Source organism: Oreochromis niloticus, linkage group LG15 (assembly GCF_001858045.2).
Source record: "Oreochromis niloticus isolate F11D_XX linkage group LG15, O_niloticus_UMD_NMBU, whole genome shotgun sequence".
In the NCBI taxonomy this organism is placed as follows: domain Eukaryota; kingdom Metazoa; phylum Chordata; class Actinopteri; order Cichliformes; family Cichlidae; genus Oreochromis; species Oreochromis niloticus.
Genome location: NC_031980.2, coordinates 15,158,901 through 15,185,019, shown reverse-complemented (window position 1 = coordinate 15,185,019; position 26,119 = coordinate 15,158,901). Strand labels below are relative to the sequence as shown.

Below are 26,119 nucleotides of genomic sequence, written 5' to 3'. Positions count from 1 at the left end.
ATTAACAATGCACACAGGTTCAGAGAAAACATTTTAATTTAAACAAAAAAAGACATTTGACTGCATATAAAAATGGTACAAAACATGGCATCAAAGGAAATGATTAAGGTTAAGAAAGTGGTCATGGTGTAACATGTGACAAATAAATACAGAACAGTAAAGAAAAGCAATAATTAAGCAAGGGTACTCGAGATAAAACCGGAAAAGTTGTGTTGTCTTGCTTGGAATATTTAGTGTTTTTAAACAATAACCGCTCCACATAAAGACAGAACTGTTGACGGCATGCTGGATCTGCTCATAACTGCACTGTATTCCAAAGTTTAAATGGAAGTATCCTTGCGAACAATCGATGGAGGTAATATTTCCTATGAAGCTGGAATGGCGCCTCCTATAGGTGGTGTTGAAAGTGGCGGTAGGAGAAGAGATTTCAGTTTAGCAGACATGGCTGCGATTTCTGGGTCCTGGGTTTCATACATCTTGACCAGTCGGGCAAATTTAAGGACACCTGAAAGGGAAGCAGATGATCACCATGACAAATTATATCATCTCCCCAGAATAACATGCAGCCTATGACCAGTACCGACTGGAAGTTTCCATTGAAAGGGATCTATTATAGTTTATAACATTTTTGGATTCTCCTAGAATAGATTTCCATTTCAACTCGTCTTCCTTTATAGCAACTCCCTTTTGATTGGCTGCACCTTGCAGACAGGAAATTTAAACCACAAGTAGGCGGGGCATCTGTGCTGTGTGCCTGAATTGACCACACTAAATCCGAGCCTTGGGCTCCCAGGGATTACTTATACATACACTGATTTTATTATTTAAAACTTTGGACATGTTTAATTTGAAAACTTTCCCTGTGTGTGTGTGTGAGATTAAAAATTGAGGCCCATTTAAAATATGTCATTTAGTATCCATAAAAAACAGTGATGTGCAAATGTTTGTGACACTGTAGTGAGGATGATATTAGTTTTCATAATAATGAACTCAGTAGGTGGAAATTAAGTGTTTTAAAGACACTGTCTGGCTTTGTTGTTGCATCTTAAAGCTCCTCTGTGGATTCAGGCGGTCTCATCTGCTGCCGTCTTTGTACCTAATCCCATAACAATTTCATTATTTTTCCATCGAGCCTCTGTCTGAGCTATGCAATCTGTTGCAAGCCTCCTAGTTATAACTGTCTTTATGTCTCGGGTAGTTGATCAGACATCTCTCCAATGTGTGACTGGTATACATCTAAAGTGACTAAAACCCTGCAAAGTTTGGTTTCTCTAACAGCATTGTGTGGGAGATTTAAGGTGATATCTTTAGAGATAGAAAACGGTAGGAAACATTTAGATGAGAAACAAATATGATTTATAAATGCAGCATTTATTCGTTCTTCTTTGAGTAGTATAATGTCCAATTCATAAATTTAAGACCCAAATTAAATTATATGAGTACTCTGCGTCATATCAGCCAGCACTAATGAGCACCGGTGGGATCATTTGTTCTAGTCTGAACAGTGTCTTAAAATTATTTGAACTTTAGAGTAGTTCCTATTGTTTTAAGCCTTCAGGGAAATAATGTCTTACACTTGGTACTTTTAACTCAGAGAAAGGAACCTGCTGTCCTGAAAAAAACATCCACAGATAATCTTACTACTTGAGTTGGCTCTTTGGACAGAGTGCATCCCTAATCATATCAAGACCGGGGAGATTACAATAATTTTTCTTTCTACAAAAACTAAATGGGAGGCCAGCAGTGGGCGAGCCGCTTATTTTCACAGTACACTGTTTGCGCTTTTTTCTCTAACCTAGCAAAGAAAACCAAGCACATTCTTAGTTTTAAGATACAAAAAAGCTCACCTTCCCCCTCATTGTTGAATCCGTAGGCTTTGATAACCTCTTGTTGAATTTGGGTGGCTACAGGGAGCACAAGCTGCAGCATCTTGCCCATGTCGTTGCAGGCGCTCTCTCTGGCCTCCTCCATCCGTGCGGCATTCTCTGGTACTGAGAATGCCTGGATCACCTCGCTCAAAACCACTGTGAAAAAAAGCTTCTTTAGTAGCTGCTCCACAAGGTAAAAAAAACCAACTTTTCCTGACATTGCTGCACATTTTAGAAGAAATTACTTATCAACTAACTACTGCCAGCTTATACCTTATTCACTAGACGTTGTCTGCAGCTCCACATTGCAGCAGATTTTTTTTTTCAACATCACACACCCTGCTTGACACAACCCCAAAGGGATTTATGCCTCCACATTACGGTAATTAATATCAGCTCTGCTTTTCACAGGTGATATGGTTCTGTTGGCTCGCACTGGAACGGTTTGCAGCAGAGTATGAAGCGGTGGGAATGAGAATCAGCACCCCCAAATCTGAGGCCATGGTCCTCAGCTGGAAAAGGGTAAAGTGCCCAGTCCAGGTCAGGGATGAGTGGAGGAGTTTAAGTATCTCTGGGTCTTGCTCACGCATGACGGGAGAAGGGAGCGGGAGATCGACAGACGGATTGGTGCAGTGACGCAGACGCTGTAGTGGTCCATTGTGGTGAAGAGAGCTGAGTGTAAAAGTGAAGCTCTTAATTTACCGGTCAATCTATGTCCCTACCCTCATCTATGGTCACGAGCTTTGGGTAGTGACCTAAAGAACAAGATTGCAGATACAAGTGGCATAAATGGGTTTCCTCCGAAGGGTGGCTGGCCTCTCCCTTAGAGATAGGGTGAGCAGCTCGGCCATCCGGGAGGGGCTCAGAGTAGAGCCGCTGCTCCTTTACATTGAAAGAGCCAGTTGAGGTGGTTCGGGCATCTGACAAGGATGCCTCCTGAGCGCCTTGTGGGAGAGGTCTTCCAGGCATGTCTCACCGGGAGGAGGTCCCAGGGCAGACCCAGGACACGCTGGAGAGATTATATCTCTCGGCTGGCCTGGTTTGGTGTTCCTCTGGATAAGCTGGAGGTGGTGGCCAGGGATTGCTAGGTCTGGGCTTCTCTGCTTGGGCTGCTGCCCCGTGGGTCCCGGATAAGCGGAAGAAGAAGGATGGATGGCAGTACAGTAACTAATCTGGAGCCTGAAAGTCACCATCACTAATTCTTCTTCTTACTTTCCATGAACAAAAAAGTGCACCCCATCCAACTCCAGGGCCCTATACTACGAAGAGAGTTCACAACACCCAGGCTATTTTACCGTTATCTAGATTCACTTACGCCAACACTGGCGATCAGGATAAACGGTCACACAAAGCTGGTTATCAGCTCAATAAGTTAACCCAGGGTTTCTCTTGTGCGTTAACACAAGAGGGGTGGTATTGGCTGCATCTAACCAATCTAAAAGAGGCATTTCACGGATCACATGACTCTTCTTCCACAGAAAATGATCCCTATGAGTGTCACCTACTCCAGAAACATTATCAATGGGTGATTAAAAGTCTATAAAGAACATAAAAACAATATATATACCAGTAAAATGTTAAACAGCTGTAAAAAGGACAAAGGATGAAAGCTTTAGATTTGGCACACAAAACGGTAAAATAAATATTTTCATTCCAGTTAATTATTTTAACACTGAGTGCGCTCTCAGTCCCGCTGTTTATATCTAAGGTGATGGCTGTACATTAGAGCTCTGAAACTTTAAACTGGATCCATTTGAATAATAAAGCTTACTGTCCCACAGCTTAATATTATTATGAATAATATTATTCTGAATAAAGGAGATGTTTACATTGCCATAGTTTATTGCAGATAAAAGTTAAAATCATATTATTGATTGAACAGGCATTCTTTGTGTGTCCTGTGTTCTAGTAGCTGTAATTACTCCAGAGTAAAAGAGACTCAGCAGCAGATTAGAATTAAGCATAACAGCATTTTATACATTTTCTAAATCACCAAGTTAATCATGCATTCCCGTTATAATGTGACCCACAGGCTGTGCTTCATTCAGTGGTTTTAGTAAGGTACACATTAATAAGCTGCACACACAAGCATAGACCAGCATACAATCTATATTGCAATTAAAACGTGCTGTGAATAAAAGAATCAGTGAATCACGCCGCTTCCAGTTGATTTTAAACTTAAACTCAGAACCTAATCCGCTCTTAAAAATATGAGTTTTTGTTCTCTCAGCTGCAGACTCAGTGCTGTTTAAGGGTTTGAAAGTAAATATTAGATATAAAAACAGAATTCAAACACGGGATTAGGCCATGTACAAATTTGATATAAGGTCATTAAGGACAGTGTAGCCGTCCTGTTTTAGGTTTATATATTACTACTTATTTTATATTAGTATTTATTACTCATAAAACAAAAAGCTGTTGTAAAATTGTTTGCTGCCAACACAGAAAATAAGGAATAAGTTGTGTCTAAAAATCTGTATTTATTACTGATGCTCATCAGGGAAACACAGAAACTTTACACCCTACAACTCTCCCCACAGAGGTCTCCTGGGTCTTCCAGGACGGGTCAATACGTGATGGTTTCATGTAATTTAACCACGTCCAGAGAAGGTTAGGTCTACAGCATAAATTACCGTGATGACTTACCTCGGTAAAAAGTGAACCATCTATGTAGTACAGAAAACCTACGGTTAACCCCTAAGCTACCTGGATAATCCAAAATCCTACTGATAAGTACAGGTCTCGGTCTTACAAATGCAACGGTACGAGTACTTGCCCAGTATTTATTCAGCAACAATATGGACCACCTGGGGAAGAGTAAAACAAGTAGAAACGGGAGCTTTTATATATAAAAACCAGCTGTTCCTCTCACCTCTGGTCTGCTCAACTGTCAGAGTGGGCTGCTGTGCTGGAGCTGAGGCCATGTCTGCAGAGAAAACAGAAAGCCACGAAAAAATAAAGCCACTGTACACAGACTGATGTAGACAAAATTAAAAACATTTACATTTTGTAATAATAAAAGTAGGAAAATTAAAGGAAGATCGAGATAGCTTCAAGAATAGGAAGCATCTTTGTTTTATTTATTGAAATATATTTCGATGTATAACATAATGATAACTGTTAGTTTGATAAACCAATAAAAAAATATAGAAACCGCAATAATAGCGCAAACAAGTTAAATACAACAACGACACGTAAACATAAAGGAGACGTGGTGGTTATGTGGTGATTAGCATTTGTCTCCGATCGTTCATTTTCTATCAGTAGCTTAAAATTTGACGGTTATCAACAGCAACAGCAGCTAAAAATCCATTTTCTTTTTTACCAAACTAAATGAACATAAAACAGTATAACATTTGGGAACTCACCTCTAATGAAAACAATCACTAAGCTAGCAACAGAACTGTGAAACTGTCGTAAAACGGGGAATGTTGGAGGCTTCTTGCGACACACCATCCTGCTTTCAGGTGACGTCGACGTAAAATGTAAACATACTTGTTACTAAGCTAGTAGCAAGTCATCAAACTTAGATGACGTGTGTGAGAGAGAGATTTACTGTGCTTCGAAGGGCTTATAACTTTGACGTGAGCTTATAGAAGTTGTGAATGAGTTGCTGTCGGTTTTTAATTATCCATGGAGCAAAAGCTGGCAGAGTTCAGAGCCAGACGACAGGCTGAAAAAGCTGCTCAGAAGAGTGAGACTCCTGGTTCACAATCCAGAGGGGAGACAGCAGCAGACACCGCTGCTCAGTGTGATAAAACACCCACAGCTGACAGTCTGCAGTCAGAAGACAGGGCACGAAACAACCAGGCTGCGACCGACGGCTCTCAAAGCAGGGTAAGAGATCATTTCAATCGGGAAGCTCATGAACTTCCCGATTTAGCTTGTTATTTTAAAGATCGGACTGTGCGTGATAAACAGAGTGCCTCGTCTCCTTTGCACTGATAGTATTGTTTTAGAATTGGCAATAATTTAAAAAAGCACACTCACGAACAATGACAAAGTAAACCTTCAAATATAACAGTAAACATACGCACAGACCACATCATTAGGTACACCTGCTAAAAGTGATTTCCATCGTTTCTATTTTGTCATATCTAATATATTTGCTCACACTGGTAAATAGGTTGTAGTCAACAGGATTTACGAAGGGTGTATATATAAAATAAAGAGTTAAATAAAGAAAATGAATTGAAGGTATTTGCTTGACGTTATTTCACCTACCCTGTTTTCTACATTGGCCATTTAAAATATCTTCTAATGTTATGGGGGTGTTTTGTTTTGTTTGTTTTTTACTCAAAATAACTTGATATCATTCACAAAAAGATATGTTTTAGATACGTTTGACAGACATTTTTTTAAGCTTATATTATTTCTCAGCAGCCAAGGAATACCCACTGTACTGTAAATGTTCATTTAATCCCCACTAAGTTATGTACAATTTGTGAGCTGTTTGTAAGAAAACTGACATCCTATTGTTTATTTATTTTATAAAGTTTGGTGTATTTGTAGCATCACATATTTTTATTCTTCTGTTCTTCTTTTTCTGTTGTGTATTCGCTATAGGATCGTGGAGACTGGCTGCTGGATAGCGCTCTGGGAAAGTGGCTAGCTTCCAGACAGTTTGTCATTTCTAACATCACTTTACTAAAAGTGCTGCTATGGCTGGTTCTGCTGGGTCTGTTTGCCGAACTGGAGTTTGGTCTCCCCTTCTTTGTCATCTCCCTCTTCTACTGGCTCTATGAAGGACTCCGGAGCCCAGCGCCCCGCAAGCCTGGTGAACTGAGTGCTTATTCAGTCTTCAATCCAGACTGTCAACCTCTGCTGGGTGCTCTAACCACAGAGCAGCTAGAGGGAGAGATGGGCTACAGACCTCTGGCAAACAGATGACTCGCTTGTGATATGCACATTGACATCAAATATTTAAATTTTCATCTGGAAAAATGTTAACTTTTCTCCCATTTTTCAGTTGCTGCTTCTGTATGCCACATTAAAATGTAACTGGTCAGCCAAAATTTTTATTTCTGTTTCTACTGTAAACTATTTTGATAGTGTACATCAGTCATATATAATGGCTAAATAATGATGGTGGGTTAGCATGTCTGTAATACAAGGTTTTTTTCATTTGAACATAGATGTACCCCTAATTCTCTGATCAATGTGGGTTTATTTGAAAATACAGAAACCATATTGAGGATTAAAGGGGAAAAAAAACAGCCTCTACTGAGTCAGATGAACTGCTTTTAATTTAACTCAGTAAATGGCTATTTTACTTTATTTTATTTTATTTTATTTTATGTTTACATCTTAATTTCTTAACTTTACATCTTTGTGTTTTTTCTTTAACTACTAGAGTAGCTCAAAATAGTCTGTTGCATTCTAGGCCTTTAAGCAACCTTACTGCTGATTGGTTGCTCCTGTCAAACAGATGATTGAAAAAGCATGTGGGTGGCCAGCAGTCGGCACTCACTAGAGATGACCAAGTTAAGGGTATATGGTCTTATTGATATCAAACAGGGTCAAGTGTATAAACAAGTGCTGAAACCCTGCATTTAAAGCAGCAGCTTTTGGTTCTCAATGATTATTTGTGCAGACACATGAACATCCACCACTGTAATGCTGCACATGACAGAAAATTAGGAGAAAAAAAAAGCACAGATGTCCGATAACAAATTGTGTTTGCGATTCACGAAGTGGAGTTCTAAAATGCAAAACGCAGCTTTCTCACTGAAAACAGAATTACGGTCAAGAAAACTGAATGTTAAATAAAATTTAAGCAAAAAACTATACGGCTGTCCTTCCTTTCCTCCCTTTCTACGAAACCGGCGGGCACTTTGACCCGTCACATCTGTCATTACAGAGAAAACGTGTTTCACGAGCAAAAGCGAGATGGTTCACCTCCATATTCCGGTACTTCCGTAAAGGTTTTACATTGTGGTTAGACCAGTTTTAAGCAAAATTTAACTTTGTTTTGCGTAACACAAACTCGAATTACTGACACACATTCATATATGAGAGATAATCGCTGTACTTTAATCCGTGTCGGCGTTCTTATTATTTGTTAAAGGGTTCATTCTAAAACGTTGCTGAGAGTTTGTCTTGTGGGCGAGAGGGTACTTATCTTGTGGGGATCAAAGGTCTACCACTTCCTGCATCTCCCTCCTTCACAAACTCCAGGTGCAGTCCAGGAAAACTGGCTATTGCACAGCGTTAGCATCAGTAAGTACTCATCGAAGTTAAGAGGATATATTTTTTTAATATTCTTCATTTTAGATTTTTAGTCACCTAGCTTTGAGCTATAGCATGGTGGCTAATTAGCCTTAACTGCACGAGTTTACTTAGAATTCCGTTTACACCCGACTTTTAGTTACTTAGCTAAACTAATCACTCTAAAATTCAAAGTTAACTACTTAATATTTAAGCTACGAAGCTGGTTATCGAAAGACGACATTCACTGAGTTTTAAACTATCAATGTTAGGCTGTTATTAAGTACATTTAGTACTGTACTAACTAAAATGCAATCTTAACATACTTAAACTTTAGTCTTGTCTTTTTGTGAGACCTTATACCTGTACTGCACTATATTTCAGCGAGTAATGTCGTACTTTTCTCTTATGTTTGTGTAACAGTTTTAGTTACTTTACAGATTTATATATATGAGTACAAGATATACTAGAAATAATTGATTTACACTATAAAGTACAGCTGAATGATTAGTCAATTAATCAGCTGCTGCACCCACAGCATGACCTATGCCACAGATGACCATATTCGGGATATCCACATCCTTTAGCATTATAGGGAGAGGAGAGTGGAAAGACCTGCTTGAGTAGTCGTTTTTAGACCAGTCTGATATACATATATATATATATATTAAATATGATCATCGATCAGTAAATAAATAACAGAAAATAAGAAAAATAACATTAAAGTGACATTTTCGATTTTTGTTACTTGTAACACTTTGCTAGAAAATATTGGCAGATGATGGCACTAGTGTTGTTGTGACTTAATGGGATGATTGCCTTTAGCTAAATATTTTCATTTGAATGTGTAAATCTTATTAAAATAACCTAAAAATATTTTTTGATGTACCTTAAGATAAGAAAAATGTACAACGAAAAGAAGCTACTATTATTTTCTGTTATTAGTGTGTTATGATCAGCTTAACTTCGTCATTAACTCTTGTAGCTGCAGTATTCTACGTATTCTTTTAATTTAACTGGGGGATTGTAAAAGCTATTTGCTTATCCAGAGTATTTGGTATTTTTCAGCTATTTTTTTCAGGAATAAATCCAAAAAGGACTCTTTTTTTGTGTGTGTTAATTTTAAGGGTCATCATTGTTATCTTTTATTTAAGATATTATATTTATCAACTGGAGTACTATGAATTTGAGTTTTTAAACCTGGCTATAGCAGATTGGCATAATGAACAAAATCACTCCTAGTTTTATGAGTTTTACTTTCTTCTGCCCTACACCAACCAGAAAGCAATGTCTGGAAGTCCTGCTGTTGTTATGCGGCTGGTGGCCTCAGCCTATGCTGTGGCTGAAAAGGCTGGGACCATTGTACGGAAGGTCCTTCACAGTGGAGAACTTGGTATTGTGGAAAAGGTTTGACCCCACTATGTGCATTTTGTGGTTTAACAACACTAGCTTGACTCATGGTTAAACATGTAAGGTTTAAAGTTTAAAATTTCTGTTTCTACTCTTGCACAGACGGGAGCTAATGATCTGCAAACACTGGCAGACAGACTAGCACAGCAAAGCATTTGTGCTTCACTGTCCAAACGTTTCCCCAAAATCACCATAATTGGAGAGGAGGTAAGTTGCAACAATATTTAGCCAAATTATTTGCTGTGGGCACCTAGACCTAAAAACATCCTCGTATTATGACAAAGCTCATTGTAAGAGCAACTGACCCCCTGATGGACCCACTCCAGTTTGCTTACCGTGCACGCAGAGGTGTCGATGATGCAAAAATCTTCATCTTGGACTACATCCACAAACATAGAGGTGGTGGTGACCTTCTCCAGTAGAAAGAGGGATCTGGCTGCTTCAGTCAACACCACCATCCATGGGAAGCCAGTGGAGGTAGTTGAAGAGTACAAATACCTGGGAACCATCTTTGACAACCTCCTGAAATTCTCTGCCAACACAGAGGAGATTCTCAGGAGGTGCCACCAACGGCTATACCTCCTTAGGAAACTCAACTCCTTTGTAGTCAGCACACCCATCATGATGACTTTTTACTTTGCCTTCCTGGAAAGCATCATGACCTCCTCCATTACCTGCTGGTTCCACTTCCTCAGCCTTCAGAACAGGAACAGACTGCAGCACACTGCATCAGTGTTCTCTAAAATCATTGGACTGCCTGTCAGAACTCTGGCACAGGTTTTCAGCCAACAGGCCCTTAGACAGGCAGCCAAAATCATCAATGACCCCTCTCACATTATTTACCCCACATTTCAATGGCTCCCCTCTGGGCGATGCCTCCGCTGCATTTCCTGCAGGACTGAGAGGAGGAGAGCCACCTTTGTCCCCAAAGCCACCCTGCTTTTTAACCCTTTATTGACCGGCCCTTCAAATTTACCTGTAAAATGGGCCCGCGAGTTAGACATCACTTGTCTAACTCGCGTTCCTTTCAGAACCCTAAACATGTCATCAGATTCCCCCCAAGCCCATGGTCAGTAAAGCCGATAAGAGCATTTCCCACACCCATAAACATAAACTACTCTACACTCTTTTTATACTGCTGACACTTTACTGACTTTTACTCACACACAGTTATTTATTCACCTTCCAGTCACTTTAATTTTAAAACTGTGTAATTTTAAAACTGTGTATATACTGTATATTCTGTGTATTTATTATTTCACTCTTATTGCCTGTTTATGCCCTGTCATTATCTTCAACGTCATGCTGCTCTGTTGTATGTTAATTGCCCCTTGGGGATAAATAAAGTCTTTTTGATTCTGATTGTCATAAATATTTATATACTTTGTTCAGGATCTCCCTTCTGAAGAGATACAGGAAGATCTAATTGAGACTGGCCAGTCAGAGGAAATTCTTCAGAGGAGTTGTCCACCTGAGTACAGCCAGCTGAAAGAAGAAGAGGTAATCACATGTGGGTTTAGTTTCACTTCAGAGGTTTAGCACCTGAATAAAAAAGTATTTTCTGCTATTACAAATCAGTGTTGTACAGTTGTTGCTTGGATACTGTTTACCTCCTATGGTGTATACATACTTGTTCTCTGAATTTCAGATAGTTGTGTGGGTAGATCCTATTGATGGCACAAAGGAATATACTGAAGGTATGCTCTTCCGAAGCATGTCTTAAAATTCTCCTCCCATCTCTGTATATTCAGCTGCAGCTCTGTGTGCACAAGCCTGCTGGGTTGCTTTCTGGTTCTCAGCTCTCAGAACTTCACTGCTACTTTTTTTTGCCTCTTCTTTGTGCATCCCTGCTCCTGCTTATCCACCTGTCCACTGTCTTTCTGCTGACCCTAGCATCGAGGTGTCTCCATTTCCAAGCTGTGGCCCAGGCACCACACAAAGGATTGGACACCCCTCAGCCTCACAGCACAGCTCTCTGTATGGGAAGGCAACAATTAAGCCTGGCCTTGCAGAATATTAATTATTATGGCCACACTAGAAATATATATGAGTGAAAGTGCAGTAATTTCATTTAGTGGCTTCCAGCTAACATCCTGCTGCTTCCTGACTTCAGGGCTCCTGGATAATGTGACAGTGCTCATTGGGATTGCATATGGAGGCAGAGCCATCGCAGGCGTGATCAACCAGCCGTTCTACAACTACAAGGTACAAGCCAAATCAAAACTGTGTTCAAACTGCCTAACAGCTTTGCTACATGGTTTGTCGGCTATTTTGTAGTACTTTTTGTAAACATCATTCACCTTATAGTACACAACAAAATCATCACAAGACACACTAAAAACAGCACAAAAAAGCTGCACAGATGAAAGAGCCACCAGAGATGGAAATAATGTGATTTTCTTACCCACTGAGCATGCTGTACCTGGTGAGCTTGATGGCTTCTCAGAGGCAAAATTAGATGTCTCAGCTGTGCAGTGGCCCATCTTCTCCTGATAAACGCTGACTAGAGCCATATTTTAGTCTTCAGTTGCTGAATTGTATTGTACATCTTAGAGATGCATTATAAAATAGCTTGCTTATTAAAAATCTACATGCAAGCTGTAACAACAATAGGCCAGCAGCTTAAAAACAAGCTGTTATTTTAAAGTATCTGAGTGAGAAATATAGCTTTAAAATTATAACACAATAGTTCAATGAAATTTGCAATGATGATATTAATGATGATTAACTTTTTAACTTCTAAATTTAGAATAACTAAAGTAATCTAACCTTGTAACTCACCAGGACCTGCACGATATTGAGACCCAATAAAACTGAAACTGAAAAGTATTTTCTACCTGGAATGCTGTCACTTCGGTCAAGCTTTTTAACCAGTTGCTTGAACCCCTGCTTTTCCACATTTTGATATCTGAGCTTCTCTCATTGTTGTGCACATTAGGGAATGTAAAAGCATGATATCACAGTAGGACTGTTTTGCAGCTGCACATATATGTAGTGTCCAAAATGTAGCATACCTATAAGAAACAGTCTGTAGTAGTTGAGTAAGGTTAATTGTGACATTTTCAACATCAGCTTGGTGCAGGAACACAATTAGGAAGAACCATGTGGGGGATGCTGGGATTGGGCGCTTTTGGGTTCCAGCTCCAGGAAGTTCCAGGTGACAGACGGATTGTCACCACCACCCGTTCCCATAGCAACAAGCTGGTAACAGACTGTGTGGATTCCATGGAGCCTCACGAAGTTGTACGAGTGGGTGGTGCTGGAAATAAGGTAAGATGGATCTAAAATTTTCTTCTGACAGTGGTAACACCTCTGTGTACTTGTTCGGGCAGGGTTTTTTTTAAAACTTATCAACATTATCTTTAATTTCAGAGATCATCAAGACATAAAAACTGCATGTATAGAATGAAGAGTCAGTTGATTGATTCCCCGTGTGCCATCACAAGCTTTAAATCCACAGGTTCTGTTAAAGTAGGGTCCTGTGCTCTTCTTATGCTATCATAGGGCTTCGTCTGCAAGCATACCTCACATAATCTACCAAATGCATCCTTCATTTATATCCCACTACTCCATCCGACTACTGCATGGGTTTATTTTATGTATTGTCCTGGAGTTTGTGCTTTTTTTAGTTTATTGGTTATCAGCTCTCTCTGCTCTTCTTTCCCCTCACCTCAACCGGCGTTCTCTTTATATTAAAAGATTCCCAGTATTGCAAAGTAGCATTCATAGAAGATTGTTGTAAATGTGGTTTTCTCTCTATTGTTGCAGGCTCTTTGCTTTAGTTTAAGCGCACCCCATTATGAAGGTGGTGAAGGTTGTTACTATATAAATAATAAAAGAAAGATGTAAATCAATATAACAAAAGTGCTAACAAATTGAACTCACTTTTTTTGCATTAGTGACCACTGAATTATGATGCAGTGAGATTTTTCTTTCACATTATTAAAATTAAAACTTGGAACAGTGAATGCTTTTGTCTAGTTTTATAGATAAATCCTACACAGAGAGACTGAACGTACATTTTCCGTCCGTGCTTCTCTACCTGCAGATTATCCAGCTTGTTGAAGGAAAAGCTTCTGCCTATGTCTTTGCTAGTCCAGGGTGCAAGAAGTGGGACACTTGTGCTCCTGAAGCAATCCTGCATGCCGTTGGAGGTGACAACTTTTAATCATATCCCAACATAATGTCATGTACAGACACAGTTTTTTAGTGTTTAAACCACTTTCTAAAGTCGTTTCCCAAGTATTTCCTTATCATCTCTTTTTCTAATGCAGGTAAACTGACTGATATGCATGGAAATGCATACCGCTATGATGCTAATGTAAAGCACATGAACTCTGCCGGGGTTCTTGCTACACTCCGTAACCACGAGTACTACGTCAGCAGAGTACCACAGTCAGTGCTGCAAGCTCTCAAGTCAGACTGAGGTCTGTCTTTATGTTCCCAAAACTAAGTGTAAAATCACTGTTTTGTTTTTTTATTAAGCACATTATTTGACTGGTGTATCTAATTTTCAAATGTAACTAGTAACAGCAGTTTTGAGGGTATTCTGTATTCCTGTGCCTAAAACAAATCACCGTGATTTCTGAGTGTCAGTGGACTAACCAAACCACAACTATGTTCTACACTCATTTAATGAATCAGACACGAGTATTAAAGCAGGCTTAACAACGCTTCCATTTATTTCACTCATTTGAAACAAACTTGTACAAATCTCAGAACATCTTAACATACTGTTTCTCAACTTGAAGACCAATAGATTTACAAGGCAAAAGGCAAGATATGAAGGTTAAATGTTGGTTAGTGAGTTGGAAATGATGTACTGTACTTGATTCGGTAGCCACAAAGTCGGAACAGTCAATACGTAATGCAATGCCAACAACAAACAAAATGCAGGCATCTTGACTTGATACATTTTACCCTCTTTTCACACACAGTAACAGAAAGTGCATTCTGGACAGTGAAAGAGGGCATGGTCAAACCCCGCTGCTGTGAAGAACAAACATACAACTGAGCTGTGAACATTAAAAATGAACTGACAACTACTAGTTAATCCTGTATTTGAAGCCTCGTCTTGTATCTAACAAGATGCCGTGCTCTTCATTTTCTTACCTTCTTTTTCTCTTTTTTCACACTGGCACATCTGTCTACTTTTCTACACATTTACTGTATTTATCAGACTAAAGGACACACTCAAAGTGCTCTCTGAGCAGTTTGGGTCCATGATGTCTGGATTTTTACTTCAGAAAGAAAAAAGGAACCATATACACTGTTGCTTTATCGATATTTTATACCAACAATGGAAACACCCACTAATGCTTGTTCAGTGATGTGAGGGATTAAAAATGTACACAGTACAGTATGAGTTGTGGAAAAATGGACTTGAAACACTACGAGGAGCATCGGCTTTATACAAATGCCCAACTGAAGATTTAGCACAAGTTGGCATCTTTTTGAAATTAAGAGGCTTTAATAGCCATCTCACATAATTGTGCTTGCATACAGCAAGATTTCTAGCAATATTTATTGCACGTACATCATAAAAGTCTCTGGATTTTATTGGCATCTCCATAGGGAGAAAACATTCTTGAGTCGTAAGAAAAGTTTTAGCTGTCACGTTTAAAGATAAAATTTAACATTATGGGAAATATGCTTTGGCCGTACCTGCTAAGAGTGAGATTCATGGTGAATTGATTAACAGTTTGGGTTTTTTTGTTCTTTGGGACTGTAGATACAGCTAACAGAGCTTAGCATAAAGACTGGAATCAAGTGTCTAGCATGACTAGCAGAGATCAAATACAACGAAATCAACATATCAGCACCTCCAAAGCTCAATAATATTAACAAGAACGTTAAGAATATTTGGTTTATCTGGACGAACAAAAAAAAAAAAAAAAACCCACACTAATTTTAAAGGTGTTTCTTTAAGTAAACTTTAATGCTGTACACCCTGTACAGTACATACTTATATAGTATGTGAATTTTAAGAAAGTAGTCAAAATTTGATCTCAATCAAATTTAAATTTAATTTAATCAAATTTAATTTGTGAATAAACTTGAAAAAAATGGAGGAGCTGAATCTAACCATCGACCTGGTAGATACTTTGCTTATGCTACCCTGCAGCTCAGTCTCACTGCAAAACCTGAAGGAGTAAACAATTGTCCTTTTTGTTGACACTTACCCCAGCATTGAATTTAATGCACTTCAGTTGGAAGTACTTCTTGTGCTCACATGCGCTGCTTTAAAACATTTGCTACACCTGTTTAAACCCAACCCATGATCTTTTCCTTAATCTAACCAGATATTTTTGCTGCCTAAACCAAACCAACACCTAAAAACACAACTAAAGCCTCAAAGTATCAATTAGGAAAACTTAAAATTGTTAGTCCTGAGTGTCTCCAGAGTCTTTTGCACTTTCAGACTGGAAGCACAACAATTTGTGTCCAATTAACGGATCTGTGCTCATGGCACATCTGTTTCGCAAACTAACACCCGTGATGGTGGGAAATGCACTAATGCAGCAAACAGCCATTCTGTGGAGGGGTCCTTGAGAGCATATCCATACTTTTGAAAGCGTGACAAGTATAGAGATGCAATGTGTCCTTAACAAGACATCTGTCAATTTAAGTTTTATACTGGGAAGTCTGAAGAGTGATTTCAGGTCCTTGTGCTAAGCTATGAAAGCCATATTTAACAGGTGAGAAGTCTTACCTGATATTTTGCAGGAACACAAAGGAGCATATTTCCCAAAATGTTTAATGATTTAACCAGTGTAATACTTGAGATAACACAGTGGGAATCAAGATGAGACTGGAATTATTTGGACCTGTAGGCTGGGAGAGTCTGCTGATTTTACACATTGCTTAAACAAAGAGCTCATCTCAATCACACAAGCGTGCATGCATTTACAAAACCACGACTTTTTTAATCTGAAGGCAAAGAAGCATCTCGCCCATTTCGAAAAAAGGTTGGTGTTAATATTCCTGAATGAGCTGAGTAAATACATACTGTAGCATTAAAAAAGAAAAATCACTCACATATTCATAAAAATACCCACAGAACAAGCAAAACAAAAAACCCTCTCTTTGAGTTTCTATTTACACATGAATAAACTGACTGAGAAGGCTGGAGTGTTTGAGGCAGCCTGCAGGGATGTGGGCCAAAGCCCAGCCAGAGGAGGAGCAGGAGAGTCGGGGCCAGCTGCTCACCTCTTTTTAGGTGCCTGAGTGGTACGAGGTGGGGTGACCGGGCGCCCTGAATTCACCCCTCCATACTGATACTTAGCTTTTTTCTCTGACGGCTTCAAGATCTGAAAAGAACAGATAGCGGTGTTGACAGATAGGCCTACAGAAGATTTAAGGGAGATTTAATGTGCCAACAAAATTAACATGCTCTACCTGAAAAGAACACATGAGTGATTCGTCCACGCTCATCATGCCGCCTGCATTGTCAAACTCCCCACAGTAATTGGGAGCAGAAAACAGGGTCACCAGCTGCCGCTTTGCAAAGAACTCATAACCGTCCTCAACAACCTGTGGGGTGGCAGGATTAATACAAGATGACTGACTGAAAATTAACTGGCACCTATTTTGGTAATCAATTCAATTCAGTTATTTTTAAGTCTTGGTTTTTTAAAAATTGTTCTGGTAGCTTAATGTTCCACTCAGTAAGCCAAAAATATTTTCTACTAGGTACTTGTAAGTTATTCAAGGATATTTAGGGAACATGTTTTGCATAGAAAATGATGAGATCTGTTTTCACTTTCGAGCTGTAATAAATAAAAATGATTTAATTCAATTAAAACTGACCAAAATTGTTTTCATTAACAAATGGAAGTTTAATTATCAGCTGAGTCATTTTAATACAGTTGTATGTCATCAAGTAGCTTGAGTGTTACCTGATGTGCTCGACAGATGAGGTCCAAGTCGTGGCGGTTGAGGAACTTGCTGACCACATCAGCCCCAAAGGTGAAGGAGACGCCCCGATCATTTTCACCCCAGCCCTGGACATCTTTGTCTGGATCAGACCACAGCAGGTCGCACAGCAAGCCTGGAATGTGGCACGTTTAGGTCAGAAGCACCGTCGAGTTGAGCAGTTACTCACTGACAAGTGCCTATTTTTGTAAACTGCTACATGTAATTGTATGTTTAAAAAATGGACATTTCACCTGTTGGTTAGTGAAACTGTTGTGAAGACTTGTTTCTGAGCAACATCTTGGTGTTTTAAATCCAAACTTGTTACCATGCACTGATACAGTAGAGACTTGTCAATCACAAGTCAGGCTCACCCTAAACCATACATCACTGAAACTAGTCAGCAAGACCATAACCTCATCTCAAGTGTTTATGGTACCATCCAACAAAGTCGACCTCAAACTGACATCGCCATTTCTGAAGGTTGTGCTCTACTTGATTTTTGTTAACTGGAGGGTTGTGCTGCTGAAGCTGGAATAAGATACTTTGTGTAAAAAACAAAACAAAACTGGTTTTAAAATTTCTGGTTTTGACTTGTCCTCTCATATGTCAGCGCTGATGTGGCGGTAGCTACGTGTACCGTGACAGTGACCATAAATGGGCGTGGCTATGTGATGGCATTACCAGAAGTGATGGGTATGGTCACCCTAACTGGCCATTGTAAAAAATCAGTCTAAATGGGGGTTCAAAATGAAACAACTAACAGCGATATGGCAAGCAAAGATCAGGGAATGTCATTAACAGTCAGATGCTTCAAATGACTACAGATGAAAAAACCGTTAAGGACATGAAGTGGACCACTCCTGAGTTACACTTTTCCTCATCTTTGAGGTGAGTGATCTAAACCGCTATGAGTGGGAACAAAGAAAGTGCTGACTGACATATAAGGGGGTGGTAAAAACATAAGAGAGTTACCTAGACAACCAGTGCCTAAAATGTCCTGTAATGAACATCTGTCAGCTACAAAGCAAGGCACCATGAGCAAATTGTTTCATATCTGAATGGGGCTTAAGGCACTATGACAATGGCTTTACTCTTTAAACCTCACAGCTATGTCCATCCTTTATATACAGTCTACATGCTAAAGCAGTAGGTGACAATGTATTTATAATTTATTTTACACTGAACATGTGCACAATGGGAAATGACTACAGATATATATGATGATCTTCATCTATCAACTTAAACACAGACCTGTGTCTGGGACATCAGTGGGTCTCATAATGCGTCGGATTTGTTCCATGGACTGCAGATCAGGTGACAGTCCTGAGCAAAAGAGGACAGTATTTACTACATGCATCAGTAAGAAATTTAGACATGACAAAACCAAAGTTGACTAATTTCATGAATTACCAAGTATTTACTGTAGTTATTAAAAATATGTCAAGTTAATGCAATAGTAACGAAAGATATTACTAGCTGAGCTCTCAGATGCATTTAAAAACCTAAGACTGATAAATGGAGTAATTCTATATGATCACTCATTTTGCCTATTTAGAGTCACACTTTTAATTCACGGAGACAAATTATTCAGTTACCTCCTACATAACAGATATGTTTCACAAACCTCCATGACAGCAGAAAATCTTCTCATCAATAATCGCAGCAATGGGCAGACAGTTAAAACAGTCTGTGAATGTCTTCCAGAGCTTTATGTTGAACCTGCGTTTGCCTGAGGAAAATGTAACCAAAGACAATTTCCGATTCAGGTGTGTTATTTTACATCCATGAAAACTTCAATTATCTCACAACCAGAAATGTTCACTTTTCACATTTTTAGCTTTCAGAAAATTCAATATACGTTTTGAAGTTTAATCATTGTCAGATTAATAATCATGATTTGTATTTTCTAGTGCAGTAAGCACTAGAGAATATTAAAGATTAAATTCAATGTTGATCAAACGTTTTTGTCTTTTACACATAATTTATCGCCATAGTGCTTATTTCCATTGAATAATGGAAAGAGAAAATAAAATAGTTCTTCAATTTGTATCGACACAAACCACAGAAGCAGCTAATCTTTACATCCATGAAACTAACCATCAAGTTAAATTAACAGAATTTAAATCTAACAGTATTCAGATGCAGACAAGCACTGATTTTCCAACTTACATTCATCATAGAAGCCGTAGATGCGATTGATGGAGGCACACTCGTGGTTCCCTCTGAGCAAGAAGAAGTTTTCTGGATATTTGATCTTGTAAGCGAGCAGAAGGCAAATGGTCTCTAATGACTGCTTCCCTCTATCCACGTAATCTCCCAGGAACAGATAGTTGGCCTCTGGCGGAAAACCTCCATACTCGAATAGCCTTAACAAGTCTGTGTACTGCCCATGGATATCACCTGAAATGAAAATTTGTACCTACAGTTTATTGATCTCATGTGATTATACAGATATCTTTGAAAATGAATGGCATATTTATAAACATATTTATAAAATGTGTAGTAAAATATTAAGCTCAACTGTATCAAATGCTGCACTGAGGTCTAGCAGGACAAGCACATAGCTGAGTGCAGTGTCAGAGGCCATAAGGTGGTCATTCATAATCTTCACTAAAGCGGTTTCTGTGTTACGGTGAACTACTGTGAATCTAAACATGGTTAGCTGGGAGCAAAAATAACAGCATTGTGGGGTGGACTGTCTTGCTGTGAAGGGACTTAAAACACATAAGACAAATCCAAGCGGATTTTTGGTCAATTCAACCCGTAAGCATTGTAAATGTAGTGAACAAAGTAAATAAAAACAACTTATATAAATGCCCTCTGGGGATATAGGTGGGTTCTCACCACAGATTTTGAGTGGAGCCTCAAGTTCAAGAAGAATTGGCTGACTGAGGAAAATCTCTCTGGACTTGATGCAGAGCCCCCGCACCTCAGCCTCTGTCATCTGTACAATCTTCCCTGGACGGCATCCTCGCACTACAAGGTAAAAAGTAACACATATATATCATTATTGTGATTAAAACAGAAAAAGAAAAAAAATTCACTCATATCACCAATTCCTAAAACATTTATATTAAACAAAGCTATTAATTAAGAAATAGTATGTTCAAGTCACAAGTTTTGTCTTTTTATTTACATTTGCACCACAGATTAAAGAAATCTGACCACCAAGTTTTGCTTTGCTACTGGCCAAATATGCTATTTACGCCAGTCAACATGGGTTGTTATGAACTGGCAAGATCAGGAATGAACAGCTTGTTGGCTCAGTTGGAAGTTTATGAGTGAGTGAGCGCAGGCGGTCTAGTCTAGAGGGCAGATTAATGTATGAAGAAAAAAAACAAGGTTGTTTAGAAATGTGGTAGTGCTAGCCAAAGCTGAAAGCTTACTCACAAATGTTATTGAAAAACTGACAGTAGGTACAAGTTGCACATTAAACCCATAATGGTAACCACAGATAAAAACAATAAAGATTTGTAATAAATTAGCATGATGCTGATTTTTAATTACAGTGGAGTTCTAGTAATGTTAAATACTATCATTCTTTCTGCAGATGTTAAATGCACAAATTTCAGTATGTGCAGAACAAATACATCCAAAATTAGTTCATGACATGCATTGAAGTAGATGGAATTGAAGGCTTTAATGAATTTTGAAGTGTAAAGACAGTAACAATGATTTTGCATATTATTTTTCCATTACCACAAAGTGCATCTGCCTATAAGCAGGATGTTTAACCTGATATTATTTATTGTTTTCCGTATACAATTCTTTATTAGATTTCAGGCAAGCAACAACAAAAATAATACTGAATTGTCATGAGCAAATGAAAAGATTAAGGTGAAAGGTAAAAGCAGTTCACTTCACTTTTACTTACACTGATGGATGTGGGGTTTATTTAAACTACTTTATAATTCTGGGTATCATACCCAGGTTTTTTTTCTGCTTTTAGAAATTGCACAAAAAAATACAATTAAATTTTAAGTTTTGTTTATTTTGTTTTCATTTAAGACGCTTTTTTATCAATCAAATACGTCATTTTTATTGATACATTTCATTTATTTTATCTCTTAAATTATGCATTGTACAGAAACTAATAACTCAAGATTCTCATTTTCTTAAAAGTTATGGAATTGCTTTATTTAAAAGTATCAGGTACTCGTAGGAAATACCAATACCTCAGAACAGTACTATTGGACTGAGCTGATTCCCACCCCAGGTACAGCCTAGGAAATACACTGGTTTACTGTTTGAATTAGCAAAGGCTCATTAGCTGTGCAGGCTTTAGTGATCCCCTACGTAAAGGGGGTGTGTCCGCAGAGGTAGCCGACTTAGTTACCTGCCTTGGAAACGAGAACAGTTAGTGTTACTAAGCAACCATAAAATTTCACAGTTCTTCCTGTTCCCCAACATAAGAAAAATATTAACCAGCACCCACTACAACAAAAGAGGTGCTGTTAAACCCTCAACTTATACGACTACTTAATGTAATTAGCTTTCACTATCCCTATCGTGCAACAGCAAGCCAATTTGACATCACTCTTATTTTCCACACAATCTCAAAACTAGCGTTAACCAGCAATAACGAACAGATAGAGTGATGTCACACTCTTTGGGTCTAACGTTTACCGTATAGCTTTTTAACACGGCGGTTAGCTTAAGGCTTGATACCGATGAATAACAGACAGCTAAGGATGCGATGGCGAAATGCTTTCGAAACATGTCGTGAAGTTCCTGGTTACAAACAAGAACCTCCAGATAGCCTTTTTCTCCTCCCCGAATAAATTCACATAAAGACGCTAGATCACAAATGCTAACCTACCTTCCAGTAATCTAGAGATGAGGCTGTCAACGTTCAACTCGCTTTCCGCCATGTTTCTGATGCTCACACAGGCAGGGTAATGGACAACACTGGCCCTGAGTGCTGACTTGTAGGCTCGATGAGGGGACAAGCTCACTCAAGTAAAATCACACTTAAATGTACAAAAGTACGGAAGCTTTTGATTTAAAATAAGGCAAGACTGTATTATCAAGACACAGTGCCGACTAACAGAGGTATTATAGCTTTCTATTTTTTATTAGCTTATTTATTCTGGGGGTTTTTTTGTTTGTTTTTGTTTTTCATTCAGTTTAGTTTACCCCAACTCGTTTGTTTAGTTTTTACTTTTGTAAAGCTTGACTTCGCTGTTTGCTTCATCAATAAGGGGATTTAAGACGTTCAGAAGAGTCCAGTAATGCAGTACAAGCACTTGACTTAGAGTCTTAAAAAGTATTCAAATGAAGAGGTTAGGAAAAGAAAAAAAAAAGTGAAGAAGAAAGTAGACAGCAGTGTTGCCAACTTAGCGACTTTGTCGCTATATTTAGCGAGTTTTCAGACCCCCTTAGCGACTTTTTTTCTAAAAAGCGACTAGCGACAAATCTGGCGACTTTTTCTGGTGTTATTGGAGATTTATTTATGACGACTTTTTGACGTGAAAGTGGGTATCGCTTTTACTCTCAACAAGCAGCGGGTGCTGCCGTGGGCACCTCGCCCGTACCAAAGCGCTCACAGGCGGAGGATAGTCCTCCCCCAGCTGCTATCAGGGCAGGAGATGTTCACACCTATGCGTCCGAACTGCAAATGAATCGCGCATGAGCGAAGCCGCTGCTCCCGCACTGACTGTAACGCAGTCAGTTCTTCTTTTACTGTTATGCTGTTTTGTGGATCACGAGGTTTAAAACTACTTATAAACACACACACACACACACAAAGTAACTCCACCAGAGTGCCTATTTCGGGTCTTTTTTGCCGGTCCAAGCAGGGTTGGAATTCTGACTTTAAAAAAAACAATAATTGCTAAAATAAATTTAATTTGTAGTTCTAAATAAATTCTAAATGCATTTAGGACGTTTTTTACTCACTTTATGTCTCTAACACAATGTTATTTCTCTCTCCAACAACGTAGGTTACAATTATATTAGCATGACCAATTATGCAAATTAGGCGATGATGTCATTTAGCGACTTCTGGACTTTTAGGACAGCCAATAGCGATTTTCCTTACTGAGGAGTTGGCAACACTGGTAGACAGTGCTGGGAAGCCTACCCACCCTCCCTTTTTTAGATTAAAATCCGCCACATATACACATGTGCATATAAACCTTATCCTTATTTGAACTAATATAATTGAAATCGGTCATCAACTACTTCACAATTTCAAATGCATCATATAAATTTAGCATAATTAAATTAAAAGTTTAATAATGTTATTTTATACTGCACAAGCTACAGGTAGTGACGTTGTGCTAAGCTAGGTAGCATTTTCCAGGGCATTTTTATTCAGTTACTTTAAGTTTATTTTTTATATGTCTGCATGTATTTACAAATCCAACAACCCCTGTGAATTGAAACATGTTGATACAAAAATGAAATGCTGGGTTTGCAAAGGAAATACTTTTACTCTGGTTAGACTCCTTAACTCAGTTGAATGCTCTCCCTTTCAGGCATACAACTGAACACACTCATTTCACTGTGAGCACTAAAGGACAGTGTTGCCAACTCCTCAGTAAGGAAAATCGCTATTGGTTGTCCTAAAAGTCGCTAGAAGTCGCTAAATGACGTCATCACCTAATTTGCATAATTCATGCTAATATAATTGTAACCTATGTTGTTGGAGAGAGAAATAACACCGTGGAAGAGACATAAAGTGAGTAAAAAACGTCCTAAATGCATTTAGTTTATTTAGAACTACAAATTAAATTTCTTTTAGCAATTATTGTTTTTTTTAATGTCACAATTCCAACCCTGCTCCTTTACCCGGGCTTGGACTGGCAAAAGTGATCCGAAATAGGCACTCTGGTGGAGTTACTTTGTGTGTGTGTGTTTATAAGTAGTTTTAAACCTTGTGATCCACAAAACAGCATAAGAGTAAAAGAAGAACTGGCTGTGTTACAGCACCCGCTGCTTGTTGAGAGTAAAAGCGATACGCGCTTTCACGTCTTTTTTTAGCGACTTTTTAAAGAAAAAAAGTCGCTAGGGGGTCTGAAAACTCGCTAAATATAGCGACAAAGTCGCTAAGTTGGCAACACTGCTAAAGGAGCAGGAAAGACAAACTTGGATTGCAACCTCAGTGGCACAACCAAAGGAGAAAAAAGACACACATTTAAATGACAGCAGTGATAAAAGAAGAGAAAGAGTATTTATTCCCTTAATTTTAGATGTGTCAAAGGGTCATAGTTCCTATCACAATTGAATGCGCCTCTCAGTTCACCCCACAATGGGGGTACCTAGCTATCCAACAGCCAATCAGAGCCTATGCAGGTCGCATTCAGTCAGCTAGGAGGTGAGGTGAAGGCGCGGGGTTGAGTCCTGCAGCATTTAAATGACTTTTTTGGGGGGGGGTTCAATTTAATTTCATTTATATTGCACCAAATCAAAACAATAATTGTCTCAAGGTGCTTTGTGTTAAGGTAAACATATATATATATATATATGTATATATGTATACGACCCCCTCTGAAAAAACATTTTGATGACAGTGGGAAGGAAAAACTCCCTTCTGTTGAACCCCCAACAACCCTGTTGAAGGAAGAACCCTCCAACAGAACCAGGGAACCAGGTCATCCACCACGACTGGTTTGTGGGAGAAGGGAGAAAGACAGGACAAAGACACGCTGGGGAAGAATACTGTAGGAACCACAAGTAAGCCTGTAGTCTGAGAGCAAAGTGCTCTAATGGGGAGATATGTTATTATAAGGTCATTAAGATCAGATGGAGCCTGATGATTCAAGACCTTGTGAGGAGCAGGATTTTGAATTTAATTCTGGATTTAACAGGAGCCAATATAGGAGAAATTCACACACCTGGTCAAATTTCGCATTCAGTTATACAGTATACAGACTTGATGTTCCTCTCCTGGTTTTTAAATGACTCCAGCTCTATCTTTATATGCTATGAAAATGCCTGTAAGCAGTGTGATCTGGATGAGGGTCATTTTAATAGAATTTAATTTAATTTATTTTTATTTAGAAAGAGGGACAATACATATTAATGAACATTTTAACAAATGTAAATATGCCTTGGGCTAATTTCCATCTGCAGACCCTCTGGCAGGTTGGTGTTACAGATAAATTAGTAAAAACCTACAGAGACACTATTTACAGATCATGTGACAAGGACAAAAACAGTGATCACATCATATTAGAACAAACAATGACAAGAAGAGTGGACAACAGAGGACAATATAGATAACAGTAACGGAAACACATCAATTATATTGCACAAACCCCAGTATTACACATGCCCTGACTGTCCTGATATTGCACTGACCCATTACACTAATAGTTGTTTCCCTTTTTGTAAATACACAAACTTTTTTTCACTTCCAATATAAAGCATGATTAATTAAACATGATCACATGTTTGTGTGTCCCTCAGCCACCCTTTTAAGTTACTCTTAAAGATAGGGAGACTTGTACTTTCCCTCACTGACAGTGGAAGAGTATTCCAGAAGCTCATTCCCTGATATGACAGAGCATTCTGTGAAAAGGTGGTCCGTCTAAATGCCAATTCGCAATCACCTCTAACACTGGCTCGAGTCAATCGAGACCCAGCAATGCTGCTAGACTTTTGTTTAATAAAATCACTCATTGGTGGAGGTGCCAGACCATGTATAACTTTGTATATTAGACAGGCAGATTTAAACAATTTGAAATTAGTAACATTTAGAAACCTATATTTAC

The 26,119-nt window shown here is 38.7% G+C and overlaps 4 protein-coding genes across 6 annotated transcripts; 2 read left to right on the top strand and 2 right to left on the bottom strand.

The window, feature by feature from the left end:
- Window positions 1-18: 18 nt before the first annotated feature.
- grcc10 (gene rich cluster, C10 gene) lies at window positions 19-5,365 on the bottom strand. Its single transcript, XM_003446273.3, has 4 exons — window positions 5,237-5,365; window positions 4,741-4,794; window positions 1,848-2,024; window positions 19-505 (listed from the first exon to the last, which is right to left on the bottom strand). Exons 1-4 carry the CDS (start codon window positions 5,322-5,324, stop codon window positions 366-368), a joined length of 459 nt encoding a protein of 152 aa, XP_003446321.1. The 5' UTR covers window positions 5,325-5,365; the 3' UTR covers window positions 19-365.
- On the top strand, window positions 5,355-7,655 carry saysd1 (SAYSVFN motif domain containing 1). Its single transcript, XM_003446274.3, has 2 exons — window positions 5,355-5,705; window positions 6,435-7,655. The coding sequence occupies exons 1-2, from the start codon at window positions 5,502-5,504 to the stop codon at window positions 6,756-6,758; spliced, it is 528 nt and encodes a 175-aa protein (XP_003446322.1). The 5' UTR covers window positions 5,355-5,501; the 3' UTR covers window positions 6,759-7,655.
- A 132-nt stretch (window positions 7,656-7,787) lies between these two features.
- On the top strand, window positions 7,788-14,538 carry bpnt1 (bisphosphate nucleotidase 1). 3 transcript variants are annotated; one of them, XM_013272004.2, is made up of 11 exons: window positions 7,788-8,087; window positions 9,357-9,482; window positions 9,588-9,692; window positions 10,878-10,985; window positions 11,134-11,182; window positions 11,379-11,462; window positions 11,599-11,690; window positions 12,558-12,755; window positions 13,534-13,639; window positions 13,760-13,912; window positions 14,423-14,538. In XM_013272004.2, the coding sequence occupies exons 2-10, from the start codon at window positions 9,363-9,365 to the stop codon at window positions 13,909-13,911; spliced, it is 1,014 nt and encodes a 337-aa protein (XP_013127458.1). In that variant the 5' UTR covers window positions 7,788-8,087; window positions 9,357-9,362; the 3' UTR covers window position 13,912; window positions 14,423-14,538. The 3 variants fall into 3 exon arrangements, with proteins under 3 accessions (XP_013127458.1, XP_013127457.1, XP_005475075.1); XM_013272003.3 differs by lacking the exon at window positions 14,423-14,538 and having other exon boundaries at window positions 13,760-14,324; XM_005475018.4 differs by lacking the exons at window positions 11,379-11,462; window positions 14,423-14,538 and having other exon boundaries at window positions 7,795-8,087; window positions 13,760-14,324.
- Window positions 14,209-22,377, bottom strand: LOC100692170 (serine/threonine-protein phosphatase PP1-beta catalytic subunit). The gene is made up of 8 exons (XM_003446275.5): window positions 22,222-22,377; window positions 20,247-20,378; window positions 19,572-19,802; window positions 19,027-19,131; window positions 18,654-18,725; window positions 17,384-17,535; window positions 16,884-17,018; window positions 14,209-16,795 (listed from the first exon to the last, which is right to left on the bottom strand). Exons 1-8 carry the CDS (start codon window positions 22,271-22,273, stop codon window positions 16,691-16,693), a joined length of 984 nt encoding a protein of 327 aa, XP_003446323.1. The 5' UTR covers window positions 22,274-22,377; the 3' UTR covers window positions 14,209-16,690.
- Between the last annotated feature and the right edge of the window lie 3,742 nt (window positions 22,378-26,119).